At 50.0% G+C, this 20823-nt stretch overlaps 2 protein-coding genes across 2 annotated transcripts in view; one reads left to right on the plus strand and one right to left on the minus strand.

Annotated features, from left to right (window-relative positions):
* Positions 1–6610, plus strand: kics2 (KICSTOR subunit 2). Its single transcript, XM_030113955.1, has 3 exons — positions 1–397; positions 1689–2004; positions 5279–6610. Exons 1-3 carry the CDS (start codon positions 166–168, stop codon positions 6096–6098), a joined length of 1368 nt encoding a protein of 455 aa, XP_029969815.1. The 5' UTR covers positions 1–165; the 3' UTR covers positions 6099–6610.
* A 3608-nt stretch (positions 6611–10218) lies between these two features.
* The window catches only part of LOC115403973 (SLIT-ROBO Rho GTPase-activating protein 1-like), a 92165-nt gene continuing 81560 nt past the window's right edge, over positions 10219–20823 (minus strand). The window contains exons 21-23 of the mRNA XM_030113063.1: positions 16655–16786; positions 10934–11267; positions 10219–10709 (exon numbers count right to left, since the gene is read on the minus strand). Coding sequence (XP_029968923.1) covers positions 10272–10709; positions 10934–11267; positions 16655–16786 — 904 coding nt within the window. The 3' untranslated portion in view covers positions 10219–10271. The remainder of the gene's footprint in view (positions 10710–10933; positions 11268–16654; positions 16787–20823) is intronic.

The raw sequence follows: 20823 nt of genomic DNA on the forward strand, positions 1-20823 counted from the left end.
CCTGCCAACATGGCGCCGCGCTGGTAGCTGCTAGTCCTCTTTTAAATTTTGTTAAACTTTATCGTCCGTTTGGAAAAAATGCGAGTATTTAAGTTTGAAGATAGCGCTCTAATGTCTTCTTAAGGCGTTACCAGCACTCCACTGGCCTCCGGAGATTCAGCAGCCATGACCGAGGAGGAGCTGCGGCCCGTGCCCCGCGAGAGAGCCATCCTGGAGAGCTTCTTCACCCAGCTCGGAGTCTTCTCTTTCGACCGGGCCAAGGACTACCTGGAGAAGGAGAAGGACGGCAGCAGCAGGAGCTCCGGGGCGCTCTGGGCGGCGCTGCTCGCCGCGCTGGCTCACCTGGCTGCGGCCGAGAAGGCCTACCATCACATGACATTCCTGGGACAGAAGATAGGTGAGGAGCCGGGTAGGGAGGGGTTCAACAGGGTCCTTCAGACCGGGTTAAAGGGTCCAGTCTGGACCTGATCACGGACATCAGATAACAGACAAAATAGTTTCCGGTCCACTCCATGCTCCATTCATTACAGTGGCGAAATGATTCAACACCGACACAGGAGCGCTGTCAGCGTGTCTGCCGAGGATGCTCTGAAGTGTCAGAGAACAGTAGCTGGTTCTGCTGGGCTCCTGCTGGTTCTGCTGGGCTCCTGCTGGTTCTGCTGGGCTCCTCCTGGTTCTGCTGGGCTGTGTCTGGTTCTGCTGGGCTCTTCCTGGTTCTGCTGGGCTCCTCCTGGTTCTGCTGGGCTCCTCCTGGTTCTGCTGGGCTGTGTCTGGTTCTGCTGGGCTCTTCCTGGTTCTGCTGGGCTCCTCCTGGTTCTGCTGGGCTGTGTCTGGTTCTGCTGGGCTGTGTCTGGTTCTGCTGGGCTCTTCCTGGTTCTGCTGGGCTCCTGCTGGTTCTGCTGGGCTCCTCCTGGTTCTGCTGGGCTGTGTCTGGTTCTGCTGGGCTCTTCCTGGTTCTGCTGGGCTCCTCCTGGTTCTGCTGGGCTGTGTCTGGTTCTGCTGGGCTCTTCCTGGTTCTGCTGGGCTCCTCCTGGTTCTGCTGGGCTGTGTCTGGTTCTGCTGGGCTGTGTCTGGTTCTGCTGGGCTCCTGCTGGTTCTGCTGGGCTCCTGCTGGTTCTGCTGGGCTCCTCCTGGTTCTGCTGGGCTCCTCCTGGTTCTGCTGGGCTGTGTCTGGTTCTGCTGGGCTCTTCCTGGTTCTACTGGGCTCTTCCTGGTTCTGCTGGGCTCTTCCTGGTTCTACTGGGCTCTTCCTGGTTCTGCTGAGCTCCTCCTGGTTCTGCTGGGCTCCTCCTGATTCTGCTGGGCTCCTCCTGGTTCTGCTGGGCTGTGTCTGGTTCTGCTGGTTCTGCCGTTTCCAGTGGTCTTGCCAGCGGACGGAGCTTCCTCTGCTCCGGAGGACTCGGCAGCTGCAGGAACCAGGATGAGATTGACAGGAACTGGGCAGACCGAGGTTTGCAGCTGATCTTTGGAAAACCTCTACCTCCTGCGCCTGCTGGTGGCAGAGCGGTTTTCGCTTCAAGTGCCGAGTCGTTGTGGTTTGAGCGAAACACAAACAGCCAGACACTTTCCAGAGTTTGGGAGCGGCGGACTGGAACCACATACTGAGAGTGTGAAATCTAGTGTCATTGACTTAATTCCACCAGCAGAGGGAGCTGATGCTCAGCAAGTCTGATCTGGTCTCTCTGCAGGGGGCCAGTCCTTCTTCAGCAGAAAGGACTCCATCCGGACCATCTACACGTCTCTGTTCAACGAGCTGAGGAAGGTGGTGACGATGGGCCGCCACAGCCAGCAAACCCTCTCCTCCGCCGCCGCCGCCTCCTCTTCCCACCACCACCTGGAGGACCTGCTGTCGCACCTGTCCGAGCAGCTCTGCCACTTCACGCAGGCTCGCACGGAGATGGCCGACCTGTACGAGAAGATGCACTCGCTGGGCGGCCAGAAGAGCGTCAACTCGGACGAGCTGGTCGCCACGCTGGAGGCCGTGCTGCGCAAGTACAGCTCCAAGTGAGTGTCGGTTTGAGCGTCCTCATGTCCACGGGCGTTTGCTCAACAGCCAGGGAAAACATCACACAGAGCAACATCAAGATCAGATTTTATTCACCACACAATGGGGAGATCACCACACTGCCATTTAGTGACGGATACAAGATACATGAAGTGTCCTGTGATGATGGAGGTGTGGAATTACTCACCACTAATTCATATTAATGTTAGAAGTTTTTGTTCTTAATATACTCTAAATATAACTCCCAATGCTGAAGTGCAACATCATAAATGTACTGACTACCACAGCAGATAGTAGTTTTAGTAGCTGGAGCATTAGTAGTAGCTGTAGCAACATAGTAGCAGTCAGTGTTGTTCTTGGCAGCCTATTTTGATTTAGTTTTAGTCTTTTGGACGAAATGCTTATTAGTTTTAGTCACATTTTAGTCATTTTGACACTTCATAGTTTTAGTGTAGTTTTAGTCGACAAAAACCAAATGGGTTTTAGTCCAGTTTTAGTCATAAAGAAAGCCTTAAAAGGAAAAAAAGGTAAAGGAAACTGTAAACAAAAAAAAAAAAATAATAATAATTAAATGGCACAAAACCAACAGAACACATTGATGCCTTTGAATATCAAATAATAAACTGGACTATTCTGATACTTTACAACCTCAATGCAGTGCTTATATGAGCTCTGCCAGACGGAATGAGAGGACAAATATGATTTTGCTGATACTTTCAAGCTATTTTTATAATGTCCATACTGATATAAAGGCTGAGACCTTTTATTAAAACTGGTCTGTCATGTTTCTATGTTACTGATTTGAACTGGTAAGAGTAACTGCCTGTTATTATGTGGAGGAACGATAAAACCAATATTAAGATGGTTATTAGGAAAATACTACCATTAAAACAAGTAAGATAAACTAAATTAATATCTTGGGTACACTTGTTGGTATGAAACACTTGGAAGTCTTCAAAACTGAAATGACAAACATGAGTTTGATAAACTTTGTAAGAATTCCTTACCTGAATTTTCTCTATACAAATATTAAACAAAAGTCAAAAATACAAAAATACATTTCTTCAAAATAAGACAACACCTGATTTTTTTTGGGGAAAAAAACTTCACTAATCAATGGTGGACTCCTATTGCAGTTTCACAGTAAGAACAAGCAGTCAAACAGTTGGATTAGATCCTCCGTCTCCCACTAACAATCATTCTGTTTTATTTTCTGCTGGATTCTGATCAAAGTACATCCATAAATCACTGCGTCTTTTCCTCCCGCCGAGCCCCGGCGAATAAGTTGCTGCTATGCTCTTGAGTGAGCCGGTGCGCTGGTGCATGCAGTGCAGGCGTGGTCAAACAGGAAGCAGCTCATGAATTGCTAATATTTTCAGAGTAAAGCAGCTGATCTGCGTGAACAAGCTGGGAGAATCGCATTTGTTTTAATTTATTTTGAAAGTGAAAATACTGACGTTTTCGTCTCGTCTCGTCTCGTCAATGAAAACACCAGATATGTCTCGTCACATTTCCGTCTTTAAAGAGATATTTTTAGCTCGTCACGTCTCGTTTTAGTCACGGAATAAAGGGACTTTGACGAAATATTTTCGTTGTCGTCATCGTTAACGAAAACAACACTGGTAGCAGTAGCAGCAGCAGTTCTAACATTAGTAGTAGCGGTAGCGGTAGTAGCATTAGTAGTAGCTGTAGCAGCAGTTGAACCATTAATAGTAGCTGTAGCAGCAGCAGCTGTAACAGTAGTAGCAGATGTTCTAGCATAAGTTGTAGCTGTAGCATTAGTAGTAGCTGTAGCAGCATAGTAGCAGTAGCAGCAGCTGTTCTAACATTAGTAGTAGCGGTAGCGGTAGTAGCATTAGTAGTAGCTGTAGCAGCAGTTGAACCATTAATAGTAGCTGTAGCAGTAGCAGCAGCTGTTCTAACATTAGTAGTAGCGGTAGCGGTAGTAGCATTAGTAGTAGCTGTAGCAGCAGTTGAACCATTAATAGTAGCTGTAGCAGTAGCAGCAGCTGTTCTAACATTAGTAGTAGCGGTAGTAGTAGCAGCAGCAGCAGTTGAACCATTAGCAGTAGCAGTAGCTGTAGCATTAGTAGTAGCTGTAGCAGCAGTTGAACCATTAATAGTAGCTGTAGCAGCAGCAGCTGTAACAGTAGTAGCAGATGTTCTAGCATAAGTTGTAGCTGTAGCATTAGTAGTAGCTGTAGCAGCATAGTAGCAGTAGCAGCAGCTGTTCTAACATTAGTAGTAGCGGTAGCGGTAGTAGCATTAGTAGTAGCTGTAGCAGCAGTTGAACCATTAATAGTAGCTGTAGCAGTAGCAGCAGCTGTTCTAACATTAGTAGTAGCAGTAGTAGTAGCAGCAGCAGCAGTTGAACCATTAGCAGTAGCAGTAGCTGTAGCATTAGTAGTAGCTGTAGCAGCATAGTAGCAGTAGCAGCAGCTGTTCTAACAGTAGTAGCAGTAGCAGCAGTAGTAGTAGTAGTAGCAGTAGCAGCAGTTGAACCATTAGCAGTAGCTGTAGCATTAGTAGTAGCTGTAGCAGCATAGTAGCAGTAGCAGCAGCTGTTCTAACATTAGTAGTAGCAGTAGCAGCAGTAGTAGTAGTAGTAGCAGTAGCAGCAGTTGAACCATTAGCAGTAGCTGTAGCATTAGTAGTAGCTGTAGCAGCAGTAGCTGTAACAGTAGTACCAGATGTTCTAGCATTAGTAGTAGCTGTAGAAGTAGCATTAGCAGCAGCTGTAGCATTAGTAGTAGCTGTAACAACAGCAGCAGCAGCTGTAGCAGCAGTAGTAGTAGCTGTAGCAGTAGTTGAACCATTGGCAGTAGCAGCAGCTGTAACAGTAGTACCTGTAGCATTAGTAGTAGCTGTAGCAGTATCAGCAGTAGCAGTAGCTTTAGTAGTAGCTGTAGCAACAGTAGCAGTAGTAGTTGCTGTAGCAGTAGCAGCAGTTGAACCATTAGCAGTAGCATTAGCAGCAGCTGTAGCATTAGTAGCTGTAGCAGCAGTTGAACCATTAGCAGTAGCTGTAGCATCAGTAGTAGCTGTAACAACAGTAGCAGCAGCAGTAGCAGAAGTAGTAGTAGCTGTAGCATTAGTAGCTGTATCAGTAGCAGCAGTTGAACCAGTAGCATTAGCATTAGCAGCAACTCGTGTCGGCAGTCGTTCTATGTCATGGTCACCAGTGGATCCAAACGGTGCCCTGGCCTTCCGGTAGAACCTGCCTTCATGTAGGGAGCGGTAGATGAACATGAACTGAAAGTCTTCCTACTGCAGGTTCCATCACCCCATCCTGGGCCGGGTGGAGGAGAGCTTCCAGACGGAGGTGGAGGTGGTGACCCAGCTGCTGCGCGGCCAGGCTCAGGTGTCGGAGTGGCACTTCCTGCCCGCCCTGCTCAGCCTGCACGGCGCCCACACCAAGCTGACGGCGTGGGGACAGCTGTTCCAGCGGCAGAAGGAAACCCGCAAGCACCTGTTCGGCGGTCAGTCGCAGAAGGCCGTGCAGCCGCCCCACCTCTACCTGTGGCTGCAGCGCTTCCAGGCGGCGCTGCTTGCCAAGTTCAGCTTCTACTTCTACGAGGCCCTGAGTCGGCAGACGACGCCGGCGGACATGAGGGCGCTCACGGCCCGGGCCGCACCGGACTACCACGGCAAGATCTCCGGCTTCATCCGCAAGCACGACGCCAGCAACGTGTCTCTGGTATTCGACAACCGCGGCCTGGACAGCTTCCAGGGTCATGGCTACCACCACCCGCAGTCGTACCGCGAGGCGCCCAAAGGGGTGGAGCAGTTCCCCGCCGTGGTGTCGCTGCCCACGGGCGAGCGGCCCCTCACACACTGGCCCAACGTCATCATGATGATGGGCGACCGCGCCGCCGAGCTCAACACCCTGGACAAGGTGGTGCACTTCTACGACGACAAAGTCCAGAGCACCTACTACCTGACGCGGCCCGAGCCGCACTTCACTCTGGTGGTCATCTTCGACGGGCGCAAGTCTGAGAAGGACCTGCACATCGTCGCCTTCCTGCAGGAGACCTGCAGCTCGCTGCGCAACTCCAAGCCTTTCAGCACCCTCAAACCGGGCTCCAAGGCCTGAGCCGGGCCCAGAACCACCAAGCTCCAAGGCCTGAGCCGAGCCCAGAACCACCAAGCTCCAAGGCTTGAGCCGGGCCCAGAACCACCAAGCTCCAAGGCCTGAGCCGGGCCCAGAACCACTAAGCTCCAAGGCCTGAGCCGGGCCCAGAACCACTAAGCTCCAAGGCCTGAGCCGAGCCCAGAACCACCAAGCTCCAAGGCTTGAGCCGGGCCCAGAACCACCAAGCTCCAAGGCCTGAGCCGGGCCCAGAACCACCAAGCTCCAAGGCTTGAGCCGAGCCCAGCAACAACTTGTTTGGAAAACTGTGTCCTGCGGTCCAAACGGTGTCTATCTTCCAAGCCCAAAACCGAGTTCCAGACCAAAGAGATTTAAACTTTCCATTAATTTATTTTAATCATTCATTTTAATCTTTCAGCCTGTATTAATGTGGTTTTAACAGGTTCAGATTTTATTTTTCAGTGTTCACTTCTGTTGTACTTTATCAATTTCAATAAAGTTTGGAGACAAATGGCTGCTGCTTCTCATGATTCCAAGAAGAAATACTTGGATAGATAGGATGGCTGATGCATTCTTGGACTCCTGTAACAGTGAGGCATTCACAGGCTGATGAATGCAAAGTGTCAGTGAATGCATCCCGTGTTATTCAGGGGATGTTGGAACTCATTGAAATGGGCTGCAGTTTGTACAAAACATCACTGACGTGTATTTATGTGTGTGTGTGAATTAATGAATCCCGTGGAATTAAATTGTGAAAGTTAATACAGCAACAATAAAGCACAATTTAGCAATTCATTTCAGAACACAATAGAAATGCAGATTGAGTGTGTTCGTCAGTGAAAGCATCACTGAGCGACAGCACATTACTGGTGAAACACAGTCAGCATACATGTCCCTGAATGCATCACCAGCAGTGTGTACCTCACATCCAAGAGGGCCTCCCAGTGTCAAGGTCAGTGAACGCACCTCCATTGAATGCCTGTGTGCCTGGCACCCAATGCATCACACTTGAAGTGGCTCAAATGACCACAAATGCAATATAGTTGTTTTCCAATTAGTTACTTTAACATCCAAATAGTACATTGTGTCTGTCAGTAAATTCTTCATTTCTGCAGGATGTGCACTGAAACGCGTTAGTTGAGGTGTCAGGAAACACACCTCAAAATATTTCTTCGTGAAGAAGGGCACCGTGAATCAACAACTTCAGTGTTAAGTCTCTGATGACTTTATTGGGGTTTATTTGTATTATAAATACAACACACTGATACAATCCGTTTGGCTATATGAGCTCGTCTTCAGGAAGCTCGAGTTTCTCAAACACAGCAACACTAACAGACAAAAACCATTTCCTTTATCATCAAACACATTCAAGGAAACCTCCCGTTTTGAGTTAAAATGCACCAAAATGTTATGATGCTACATGCCAAGTACACAATCCTCTACGTCAGAGTGCAACTTTACAATGAGATAATGCTCCAGCCAAGTCAGGAAATCTACCAAACACTTCACTGCTGCTCTTCCTTCAGGACATGCGTGAGTGGATTCACAACTCTCCCCACAAAAAAACGAGGTTTGTTTTTTGTTTGTTAAAAAAAAAGGCACTTACACACACACACACACGCACACCACATCATATTTAATTTCAATCACTTCTCAGACGGCTTCAGGCCACATTCAGTGCGCTGTTCAAGTGTTTGTTTTTTTGTTTAGTTTTTGTGTGTCTGTTGTCATCCTTCTGGGCCTCCACCCACAGCCCCACCCTGTTAGCTTATTGTGAATTTAAGGTTAACTCGTGACTTCAGTGTAACAAGCAAGTAAACCATTATTCTGACAGACACACACACACACACACGTCAGCAGGACATCTGGACCCCCAGGAGTCTGCTGAATCAGAGGACATCATCTCCCAAAATAAAACCTGACTGTCCCACAAAGACACAAAACTGCTACAGCGAACAAAGACACCAGACTGAGCTGAAACGTGAACCGAAAACAACAAGGAGCAAGAGAACGACTGAAAACATCCAACAAAAAAAGGCACAGATCTTCTCCAAAGCCCGAAACAAAAAGGTGAACGTCAGACACATAATATCCTAAATGTGTGAAATAAATGAGGAAGAAAACAGATCAAAGAAAACTGAAGCAATGCATTGAAACATGGAACGAAAGCTGATCAACGAAGAACGTCGAGGTCAAAATCCATCCCAGAATAATTCCTGTAAAATCACCAACATCTAACCGTATCCAATGTCTGAAACCAAACAAAAACCTCAAAATTAAAAAAAGTCTCCAGGCTCGGCCCAAGTGGAACACTGGAGTACTCACCAACCCCGGAGGAACCCAGGAACTGGGTCCAGTGAGGACCAGCAGGGGGCCTGGGGACCCCATACCTGGACAGAGACTGAGGGGGGTAAGTTGCCAGATAGACAGAGTTGGGCTTAGCTCAACACAGCCTGGACTCCAGAGGACCGGGACTCTGGAACCCAGCCCCCCAGAGGACCTGGACTAGAACCCAGCCCCTCCAGCGGAGCTGGACTCTGGAACCCAACCCCTAACAGGCGGTGGTCTGGTGAAGGTTTGTTTGAAGCCCCACAGCTCAGCCGTCATGTGTTGGAGTTCAGCCCGGTGAACTAGAGGGTCCCTGGTCCTTCAGGTCGGGGACAGGTTCCTCACTGTTGTCTGGGCCTACGGACCAAACAGCAGAATAGAGTATTTGACCTTCTGAGTCCCTGGGAGGGGTGCTGCAGTGCTGGGGTGCTCTACTGGGGACTCCATGGTTCTACTGGGGACTTCAACGCCCATGTGGGCAGCGACAGAGAGACCTGGAAGGGGGTGATCGGGACACCCTAGGTCGGAGGTCGATGATCGACTTTCCTGTCGTGTCATCTGACCTCTGACCTCGTGTCTTGGACACTCGGATGAAGAGAGGAGCAGAGCTGTGGACCGATCATCTGGTGGCGAGTTGGATCTGCTGGCAGGGGGCGGGGGAGGAGCCCAGACAGACTCGGCAGACCCAAACCTGTTTTCAGGGTCTATATATTTTATATTTCACCGATATATATTCTGAATATATTTCACTGTTATATATACATGTCTCTACAGCTGAGGGGATTTTTAAAAGCAGTAGCTGAGTCGGAGCTGTCAGCCAATCAGGGAGGTCTGTTAGGGGGTGTGGTCAGCTGGCTCTGAGCTGATTGGCTCCTCTCTCACTCCACACACTCCTTCAAACATGCTTCTGATCTACGGTCTCCTTTCTGACATCCCCAGAGGCTGCCACCAGAAAACACTCCCTCAACTCCACAGGAATGGCAGACGTCGTCTCGTTTGAAGACACCCGACGACTGGACACAATCTGGACGACTGTCCTGTAACGAGACCCGGCCTGCAGGGGCGGAGGACAGGTGGAATTGGAACAAAGATATGAAAAACCACACACACACACACACACACAGGATGATACAAACACCTGAACCACACACACACACACACACACACACACACACACACACACACACACACACACACACAGAAGGAACGCTAAATCCAAGCTGCCTCCACATCACACCCTGTTCGAAGCTCCAGCTGATGGGGGGGCTCTAAAAAATTCACCAAGAGGAGGAGAAAACGGAGGAAGAAGAAGACACAGCAGAAGAAGAACAGGAAATAGAAGAAGAAGGCTGTTGGGGGCGGCCCCCGCTGCTGAACATTCACTCGTTGGCTGAACAGTCGTTAAAATAGAGAAACATTCATGAAGAGACCGTCGTCAGAGTCCGGCGTCTCTGCAGACGTTCGCTCGACGTGTCAAATAGTTTTTCAGGTCCAGGGACGGTTTCCAGGCCCGTCGTCACCACAGAACAGCCAACATTTACGGCACTGAAACCACATGTTCACGGCTCCTCCTCAGCAGCAGCGCTGCTCACCTCTGATAAATGCTGGATACATGGAGAAAGAAAACTCCTACACACCGAGAGAAACACCAACCTGACAACACACACATATCATGGCATATCATATCAGCTCCTGTCTAATATTAGATTTTAATAGTACATGGGAATTCTCTTTTGCTCTTTCAACTCTTTCTACCCTCATTTGTTAGAAAAACTACCCTGATCTCCTCGTCTGGCCCAGTTCTGGCCCGGGCCGGCCTGATTCGGCGCACTTCCGGCCCAGTTTGGCTCACATGGTGCAGGATTTGTCGAGCGGCGAGGGCAGAGGGGGGGTGCCGCTCTTCGGTGGGACCGAGGGTTTGGGCCTGAGGGCCGGGGGCCTCAGCGGGGTCCCGGCACCACGGGCGGCCGCCGTCGCCACGGGCTGGAAGGATCCCGGGGCATCCGGCGACGGGTTGGAGGGCCTCGGGGGTCCCGGCGGGGGTCCCGGCAGCGGGCTGAGGGGGCTCAGCGGGCTGAGGGGGCTCGGGGTGCCCGGCGTGCCCGGGGTGCCCGGCGTGCCCGGGGTGCTGGGGGTGCTGTGGGGGCTCGGCGATTCAGAGGAGCAGGCGGTGCCAGGGCCGTTCTTCACCTGCTCCAAGGTGTCCAGAACCACGTCCGGTGCTGGACGGCAGCCCTGGATCCGCAGATCCCCCAGATCCCCCAGGGTCACCGTCACCTCCAGGTCCTGCAGGGGGGGGGGGGGGGGCAAGGGGCAGTGGGGGTAAACAAGGAGCAGTGGGGGACATGGATCAGTCAGGGGACAGGAGGACAGTCTGGACGGGGCACCATGAACTGGCCCACCATTTGTGAAGCTGTCACATCCACTGAGCTCAGAGGAAAGCCTTCAGAGCTAGGAGGATGTGGTGACGGGGCCCGGGACATCATCTGGTTCGGGAGAAGGTGACTCACCTGAGCCAGGCCGTCGGGGTCCAGACCTCTGGACCGGTGCGGTTCTCCGAATCCGTGCTGCCCGCTGCTGGAGCGTCGGACGGACTTGTCCTCCAGGCGGCGCAGGGAGTCGTGTCGGCTCACCGTCATGGTGACGGCGGCGGCGGAGCGGCGGCGGCGTTCCGGGCTGTCGAGGGGCGGGGTCAGGCCCTGACTGCGGCCCAGCAACAGGTCTCTGGGGCTGAAGTGACCCGTCACAGGCGGAGAGCTCCGCTCCAGCACGCCTCCATTGCTGTGGGCATCTGAGCGGCAGAGCGGGCGGCGGAAGAGGCCTTCGGTCCGTTTCCTCCTGTGGCTGGATCACAACAGACCAGTTTCAGACCAGAAGCCTGCTGCACAAAACGAAGGTCAGGGATTGAGCCAGGGTATCGTGGTTATCCTGGATGATGTGTGTCTAGAAATGACTGTGTTGTAATTGGCACTTTATAAATAAGCTAAATTGAACTGAACTGAATTCGAGGACAGGGGGGTCCACAAGTGCACTTGGCACCAGGACACCCTAGGTCAGTGTTACGCCCCCCCCTTAAGATGTTACAATTGGCCAAGCCAGGAGCGAGGGGGAAAAAGCAACACTTATGCACAGGCCTACTGGGCAGATGTAAATTAGGCTTCAAATGGTGAGCGGGCAAAACAAGGTACACAACACAAAAGAACTTGGGTGGCCTTTTCCAAGGGAAAAGGGGAATGTATATAACAAAGGATATAATTAAACAGAAGCAGTGTTACAAACAAATTTACAAGTACAACAAAAATAAGGCCAGCACTCAACCAGCAGGCTTTAAACAAAAAGCTGGCAAAAAGCAAAAATGGGGAGAGCTAATGGAGGGCAGGAGGACGTAGGAGAAGGGCCCTGTGGGCGGTGCCACTAAACACAAAACCCTAATCTTCCCCCACACCTCAACCCTGTGACCCTAACTACCTTAACCAGTGACAAGCCCTAACTAACTAACCAAGCCTTACCTTACCTTACCTGCCTGCTACAGAAGATCGTGGCAGCCGCCCACGCTTACCTAGTGTGTATAGACAGGATTTTTCCTAGGTGCTGAAATGTAGACCCCGGGGTGTCTTACCTGGAGCCCTTCTCCAGGAAGAAGACAATACTGAAAAATGGGGGCGACTACAAAACACACTAGGTGGGGACAGGTAGGTTTTAACAAAAATAGGCCCTCAAACAATAGTTTGGTTAAGGAGGGAAAAACAAAACATTGTTGTTGTGACTGCTAGCGGCTTGGCGGTAAATTTGCAGAGGAGGGCGTTCCCTTGACGCAGAAGCAAGATATGTTCAGTGGCGGCGTAGGGCTGCCGGCGTAGGAATGACGTCGCTGCAATGGGGAAGCATACTGAGGCCTTGAGCGGTGAGCTCGTCGTACGACGGGGCTCGCACCCCGTTACTGAAACTTCCGGTCCTCGCCGATCTCAGCGTCTGAATGATCGGGTGTTGATAAATACAGCGGCTGAATTTGATCGTCATTAACATCTTACGCCCTGAAATGGTAAATGGTAAATGGACTACACTGGTATAGCACTTTTTACCCCGCATGACAGAGCCCAAAGCGCTTCACACTGCAATATCACATCAACCTGTTCACACCATACTGGATGGTGGTAAGCTGCTGCTGTAGCCACAGCTGTCCTGGGGCAAACTGACGGAAGCGAGGCTGCCAATCTGCGCCATTGGCCCCTCCCACCACCACCAACCATTCACTCTCACACTACTTTCATACCTAGGCAAGGTGGGTGAAGTGTCTTGCTCAAGGGCACGATGACAGTTTTACGCCTGTGGGAGCGGGGATCGAACCGCCAAGCTTCCGGTTATAAGACGACCCGCATATTAGAAAATTATTAGAATAGCCCCGCCCACTGAGGTGAAACATGGAAAAGGAGCGATTTTGACAAAAAAAAAGACATTTCTCTGAGCTGGAAATGAATCCTCTCAGGTCTGAGGTGGAGGTAAATCAAGAGGAGCTCTTTGGAAGAATAAAAACTGAAATTAAAGCAGAATAGAAAAACTGTCTGGAGGACGATCATGGCGGCGATGAGCAGCGTCTCCTGGACGAACGGACACCGGCTGAGGTCTGAACAGATTCTAGGTCCGTTAATTTAACCCTGATATTACAAATAATGAGGCTGACTCTCGTTATACAGCTCAGATCGTTAATCTTTTGTTTAACGATGTCTCAGAGTCAGACAGCAGCGGCACCGCGGCCCAGTCTCCTCCCCACAGCGGGGACAGTCTCACCGAGACATACACCCAGCACTGGACCCGGACCGAGCAGGACACAGGACCGAACAGGACCCAGGACTCAGTCCACGAAGGCGGGGCGTGCCCCCCGCTGCCGGTGCTGCTTAAATGAAAGACAATTTATAGAAGACTTGATAAAATGTTTGACTAAATGTCCACTGTCTGTGTTTAATCTCCCTTTAGCTAACATGTTGTTTTACAGGCTGCTGGCATCACATCACTGATTAAATAAATCATTTTTTAAACATTGCAGTTTATTTACTCAGTAGTGGTTCTTCAGGTCCGGTCTCCTCCGTCCAGCATGCTGGTTTCCACATCAGCTCCTCTCGTAGTGCTGGCGAATCAAAACTATCAGCCAGGGCAATATTGTGTAAATCTGCACAGGCCAAAATAAAGTCACATCTTTTCAGGGCTAAACAGTAGCACCCCCTGCTGGGTCTGAAGCTGCTCTACAGCAGTGTGTTCGTCTTTTCGCACTTTTAAAACTGCACTCCTCTCCGTGACAGGATGGACCAGCGGAGTTATTGAGAGTTAAAAATCCTTTATTAATCCCACAAGGGGATTAGTTGCATTAGATATTCTGTAAGGGCATTATTTTAGTTTTTATTCTTTTACTTTTTAATCTGTACTGAATCTGTGCTGCTTCTGCTTTATGGCCTGTTTGAGATGTGCTTCTTAATTATTTTCATGCTCTGCCAGGTTTTTCTGAGCCGCACCGTAAATCCAACCTTAATGAAACCTGCTCCACTATGTCAGACCTGTGGAGAGATTTCATCTTTCCATACGATCACGTTCATATTGACAAATACCAAACCCGTCTTTCATATGGCCGTACGACGGGCATACGCCCATGTACCGTCGTACTACCGTTTGATAAATGAGGGCCATTGAGTCCCAGTGGACCATGTTCTCCAGGTTCTCCACCTCAGTTTTCAAGCAGCTGCTCGGAGCTGTTGTCTCCAGGTGTCAGTGCTGTTGTGGCAGAAACCCCGAACCCAGTGGTGCAGACAGGAAGTAAGGACTGAAGGAGTCCTGTAGAGTCCAGAAGCAGCTGACAGGAACCGGCAGAACCAGAGAACCTCAGCCCGAGTGGCTGTGGAGGAAGAACTGGGTCTGAAGGAGTCCAAGAGGACATGGAGGAGGACTACCGGTCAGCCTCAAAGACATTCTAGAAAACCGTCCGGTGCCTCAGTAGGGACAGCAGGTCTCCACCAACACTGTTTACAGTGGAGGACGGGAGCCGCTGTCCTCCACTGGGGACATTATAGGACGGTGGAAGGAAGACTTTCAGGACCTCCTCAATCCCGTCCCCACATCTTCCTGGAGAAAATAGAGGGTGGTGTCTCAGAGGTGGACCCAGATCTCAGGTCTCAGAGGTGGACTCATCCATCACCCAAGTTGAAGTCTGAGGTGATTGGTCAGCTCCTTGGTCTCAAGGCACCGTGGGTGGACAAGATTTGCTCTGAGGGGGTCAAGTTTGGTAGCTAAAACAACAGCAATGTGTTCCTGTTGGCTTCATAGAACTCGGACCTACCCCGGATCGGTGCAGCGTCTGCAGTGATGCAGTTGTCGTATCAGTCCACTGTGGTGGAGAAGGAGCTGGGTCCAAAGGTGAAGCTCTCGATTTGACGGTCAAATTTCGTTCCCACCCTCACCTATGGTCATGAGCTTTGGGTCATGACTGAGAGATCCTTGATACAAGCAGCTGAAATGAGCTTCCTCTGTAGGGTGGCTGGGCGCTGCCTTAAAGATAGGGGGAGGAGCCATGTCACTAGGGGAGGAGCTCAGTCAGCAGGGGGAGGAGCTACTTCACCAGGGGAGGAGCTCAGTCAGCAGGGGGAGGAGCTACGTCACCAGGGGGAGGAGCTCAGTCAGCAGGGGAGGAGCTTAGTCAGCAGGGGAGGAGCTACATCACCAGGGGAGGAGCTACGTCACCAGGGGGAGGAGCTATGTTGCCAGGGGAGGAGCTACTTCACCAGGGGGAGGAGCTCAGTCACCAGGGGAGGAGCTACGTCCGCATGGGGAGGAGCTACATCACCAGGGGGAGGAGCTGTGTCACCAGGGGGAGGAGCTATGCCACCAGGGGGAGGAGCTATGTCACCAGGAGGAGGAGCTAAGCCACCAGGGAGGAGCTATGTCACCAGGAGGAGGAGCTAAGCCACCAGGGAGGAGCTAGGAGTAGAGCTGCTGCTCCTTCACACTGAGAGGAGCAGCTGAGGAGGCTCAGGCATCTGTTTGTGCCTCCTGGATGCCTCGCTGGGGAGGAGTTCTGGACATGTCCCACTAGGAGGAGGCCCTGGGGAAGACCCAGGACACGCCCGAGAGACTATGTCTCTCGACTGGCCTGAGATCGAATTGGGATTCCCAAGGAGAAGCTGGAAGAATAGTCAAGGAAGTCTGGGCATCCCTGCTTAGACTGCTGCCCCCGAGACCCGGTCCCAGATAAGCAATTGAAAATGCATGGATGGATGGATGGATGGATAAGAGTTATTCATAGATTATATATAAATGCACATTCCATCCATACATCCGTGACCTGGACGAAAAGCGCACTGTTCCTCCTGAATCAGAGGTTCGACTGTCAGTCAAGCCCTCCTCTCCAGGACCCTGGAATACACTTTCCAGGGAGGCTGACGAGTGTGATCCTCCTATAGTTGGAGCACATTCCATATAAGTTAAAATAAAAATCAAACAGTAATAGGAAGTTCCTTAATAAATACATACGAGCAATAAACCACCAGCTCCTTTAATTGAAGTTACACAGTCACAGCCCTAATGGTTGGGCGGGGCTAATGGGTCTTGGACCTGGACTTGGGGTGGGAGTGCTGGTATAGTCAAAACACCTCTAAGAAATATGATTCTTCTTAAGTGGTTTATTTCTTCATTTTTTGTATGTTTTTATATGAATATAAGAAATTGCCATCTGGTAACCAGGCTGGTAAATTGACAAATACATCAATCAAATTTAGATGTATTAATCTATTGTTGTGACCAAAAACCAGTGTTAGGGGTCAACCAATAGGTAAAGGTCATGGAGTGACCTTTGAACTTCTCACTTTTTTCAGCAGATAGCTTCAGCGACTGACAGTTTTTTTTTGTCATTTTGGACAGTTTAGTTGTTATTTTGAAAAAAAGTACTTGTTTTTGGATATATTAGTTGTCATCGTTTTGCTTTTATTTTAGAGAGTGTTTTCAGATTGTTTAGTTTTGTTGTCATTTTGGATAGCATCACATTGTATGCTTTTGTTATTTTTGATAGTGTTGTGTGTGTGTGTGTGTGTGTGTGTGTGTCTTGGGGAAGCTGTGACAACTGAGGAGGTCTTCTTCAGGTATTCTTGGCGGTGAGATGACAGGGCGATAAATGGTTTTCACACTGAGCTATAAAAGGTGGAGGACAAGTCGCTGGTGCCCTGATCGAGACGGAGTCTTACATCACAGACCTGTTGTAGGTCTCCGGCGGGCGGATGTCGGTGGGGGAGCTCAGCTCGCTGCGGGAGCGCCTGTCATCGGTGCTGCTGCTCCCTCCGTCGCTATCGGTCTTCTGGCTCAGTGTGTCAGACGTGGCGTCAGCCCTGAACACAACAGACTGAGCATCAGAACCCTCGGCACACCGCAGAGCGCCAGTCGTCCAACAATAACTCCACAGTATGTGTGCTTAGAAAGTTCCTCCAATTAATAAATTTAGCAATCAACAAGTCCACAGAGCTGCTGACCCTCCTGCATCCTAATGCCATGCAGTCAAATGCACCAAGGTTCAACAGCAAGAACAAGAAATGTCTGAATGTAGTTGAAATACCTCGTACTCTCCAATTTAAACACCCAGGTCTCCATTGTAAACACTCTACTATAAACACTCCACTCTCCACTGTGAACACTCTACTGTAAACACCCTCCTCTCCACTGTAAACACTGTACTGTACACACCCCACTCTCCACTATAAACACTCTACTGTAAACACCCCCCTCTCCACTGTGAACACTCTACTGTAACACCCCACTCTCCACTGCAAACACCCTCCTCCCCACTGTAAACACTGTACTGTAAACACCCTCCTCTCCACTGTGAACACTCTACTGTAAACACCCTGCTCTCCACTATAAACACCCTCCTCCCCACTGTAAACACTCTACTGTAAACACCCTGCTCTCCACTATAAACACCCTCCTCCCCACTGTAAACACTGTACTGTAAACACCCCACTCTCCAGTATAAACACTCTACTGTAAACACCCTGCTCTCCACTGTAAACACCCTCCTCCCCACTGTAGCCACTCCACTGTAAACACCCCACTCTCTACTGTAGACACTCTACTGTAAACACCCTGCTCTCCACTATAAACACTCTACTGTAAACACCCCACTCTCTACTGTAGACACTCTACTGTAAACACCCTGCTCTCCACTGTAAACACTGTACTGCAAACACCCCGCATTCCACTGTAAAAACTCTACTGTAAACACCCACTCTCCACTGCAAACGCCCCGCTCTCCACTGTAAACACCCCGCTGTCCACTGTAAACACTCTACTGTAAACACTGTACTCTCCACTGTAAACACCCCACTGTCCACTATAAACACCCTCCTGTAAACACCCCACTGTCCACTATAAACACTCTACTGTAAACACCCCACTTTCCAAAGTAAACACTCTACTGTAAACACCACACTCTCCACTGTAGACACTCTACTGTAAACACCCCACTCTCCACTGTAAACACTGTACTGTAAACACCCCACTCTCCACTATGAACACTCTACTGTAAACACCCCACTCTCCACTGCAAACACCCTCCTCCCCACTGTAAACACTGTACTGTAAACACCCCACTCTCCACTGTGAACACTCTACTGTAAACACCCCACTCTCCACTGCAAACACCCTCCTCCCCACTGTAGCCACTCCACTGTAAACACCCCACTCTCTACTGTAGACACTCTACTGTAAACACCCCACTCTCCACTGCAAACACCCTCCTCCCCACTGTAGCCACTCCACTGTAAACACCCCACTCTCCACTGTAGACACTCTACTGTAAACACCCCACTCTCCACTGCAAACACCCTCCTCCCCACTGTAGCCACTCCACTGTAAACACCCCACTCTCTACTGTAGACACTCTACTGTAAACACCCTGCTCTCCACTATAAACACTCTACTGTAAACACCCTGCTCTCCACTGTAGACACTCTACTGTAAACACCCTGCTCTCCACTGTAAACACTGTACTGTAAACACCCCGCATTCCACTGTAAAAACTCTACTGTAAACACCCACTCTCCACTGCAAACGCCCCGCTCTCCACTGTAAACACTCTACTGTAAACACTGTACTCTCCACTGTAAACACCCCACTGTCCACTATAAACACCCTCCTGTAAACACCCCACTGTCCACTATAAACACTCTACTGTAAACACCCCACTTTCCAATGTAAACACTGTACTGTAAACACCCCACTCTCCACTGTAGACACTCTACTGTAAACACCCCACTCTCCACTGTAGACACTCTACTGTAAACACCCCACTCTCCACTGTAAACACCCCGCACTCCACTGTAAACACTCTACTGTAAACACCCCGCTGTCTACTGTAAACACCCCACTCTCCACTGTGAACACTCTACTGTAAACACCCCGCTCTCCACTGTGAACACTCTACTGTAAACACCCCGCACTCCACTGTGAACACTACTGTAAACACCCCACTCTCCACTGTGAACACTCTACTGTAAACACCCCGCTCTCCACTGTGAACACTCTACTGTAAACACCCCACTCTCCACTGTGAACACTCTACTGTAAACACCCCACTCTCCACTGTAAACACCCCGCACTCCACTGTAAACACTGTACTGTAAACACCCCACTCTCCACTGTAGACACTCTACTGTAAACACCCCACTCTCCACTGTAGACACTCTACTGTAAACACCCCACTCTCCACTGTAAACACCCCGCACTCCACTGTAAACACTCTACTGTAAACACCCCGCTGTCTACTGTAAACACCCCACTCTCCACTGTAAACACCCCACTCTCCACTGTGAACACTCTACTGTAAACACCCCGCACTCCACTGTGAACACTCTACTGTAAACACCCCACTCTCCACTGTGAACACTCTACTGTAAACACCCCGCTCTCCACTGTGAACACTCTACTGTAAACACCCCACTCTCCACTGTGAACACTCTACTGTAAACACCCCGCTCTCCACTGCAAACACCCCACTCTCCACTGTGAACACTCTACTGTAAACACCCCACTCTACTGTAAACACCCCGCTCTCCACTGCAAACACCCCACTCTCCAGTGTGAACACTCTACTGTAAACACCCCGCTCTCCACTGTGAACACTCTACTGTAAACACCCCACTCTCCACTGCAAACACCCCACTCTCCACTGTGAACACTCTACTGTAAACACCCCGCTCTCCACTGCAAACACCCCACTCTCCACTGTGAACACTCTACTGTAAACACCCCACTCTCCACTGTGAACACTCTACTGTAAACACCCCACTCTACTGTAAACACCCCGCTCTCCACTGCAAACACCCCACTCTCCAGTGTGAACACTCTACTGTAAACACCCCGCTCTCCACTGTGAACACTCTACTGTAAACACCCCACTCTCCACTGCAAACACCCCACTCTCCACTGTGAACACTCTACTGTAAACACCCCACTCTCCACTGTGAACACTCTACTGTAAACACCCCGCTCTCCACTGCAAACACCCCACTCTCCACTGTGAACACTCTACTGTAAACACCCCGCTCTCCACTGTAAACACTTTAATGTAAACACCCCACTCTCCACTGTGAACACTCCACTGCAAACACCCCACTCTCCACTGTGAACACTCTACTGTAAACACCCCACTCTACTGTAAACACCCCGCTCTCCACTGCAAACACCCCACTCTCCAGTGTGAACACTCTACTGTAAACACCCCGCTCTCCACTGTGAACACTCTACTGTAAACACCCCACTCTCCACTGCAAACACCCCACTCTCCACTGTGAACACTCTACTGTAAACACCCCACTCTCCACTGTGAACACTCTACTGTAAACACCCCGCTCTCCACTGCAAACACCCCACTCTCCACTGTGAACACTCTACTGTAAACACCCCACTCTCCACTGTGAACACTCTACTGTAAACACCCCGCTCTCCACTGTAAACACTTTAATGTAGACACCCCACTCTCCACTGTGAACACTCTACTGTAAACACCCCACTCTCCACTGTGAACACTCTACTGTAAACACCCCGCTCTCCACTGTAAACACTTTAATGTAAACACCCCACTCTCCACTGTGAACACTCTACTGTAAACACCCCACTCTCCACTGTAAACACTTTAATGTAAACACCCCGCTCTCCACTGTAAACACCCTGGTCTCCACTGTAGAAAAACTCGCTCTCTACTGTAAACACCCCGCTCTCTACTGTAAACATCACATGTTATTTACTATAAAAACTGAAAATTGGACAGTAACCATCAAAAAACACTGGAATATTACTTATAAAACAGGTGACAACCGACATGATTACATAACCTCCTGGTGGAGGTAAAAATTATGGAATTAGATAAGAA

This window comes from Salarias fasciatus, chromosome 17, assembly GCF_902148845.1.
Source record: "Salarias fasciatus chromosome 17, fSalaFa1.1, whole genome shotgun sequence".
In the NCBI taxonomy this organism is placed as follows: domain Eukaryota; kingdom Metazoa; phylum Chordata; class Actinopteri; order Blenniiformes; family Blenniidae; genus Salarias; species Salarias fasciatus.

Excerpts from the sequence above, each read along its gene's own strand:
- kics2 (XM_030113955.1), top strand. The coding sequence starts at position 166 with ATGACCGAGGAGGAGCTGCGGCCCGTGCCCCGCGAGAGAGCCATCCTG. Across the intron at positions 398-1,688 it reads ATTCCTGGGACAGAAGATAG|GGGGCCAGTCCTTCTTCAGC; the intron begins GTGAGGAGCCGG and ends GTCTCTCTGCAG. Across the intron at positions 2,005-5,278 it reads CTGCGCAAGTACAGCTCCAA|GTTCCATCACCCCATCCTGG; the intron begins GTGAGTGTCGGT and ends TTCCTACTGCAG.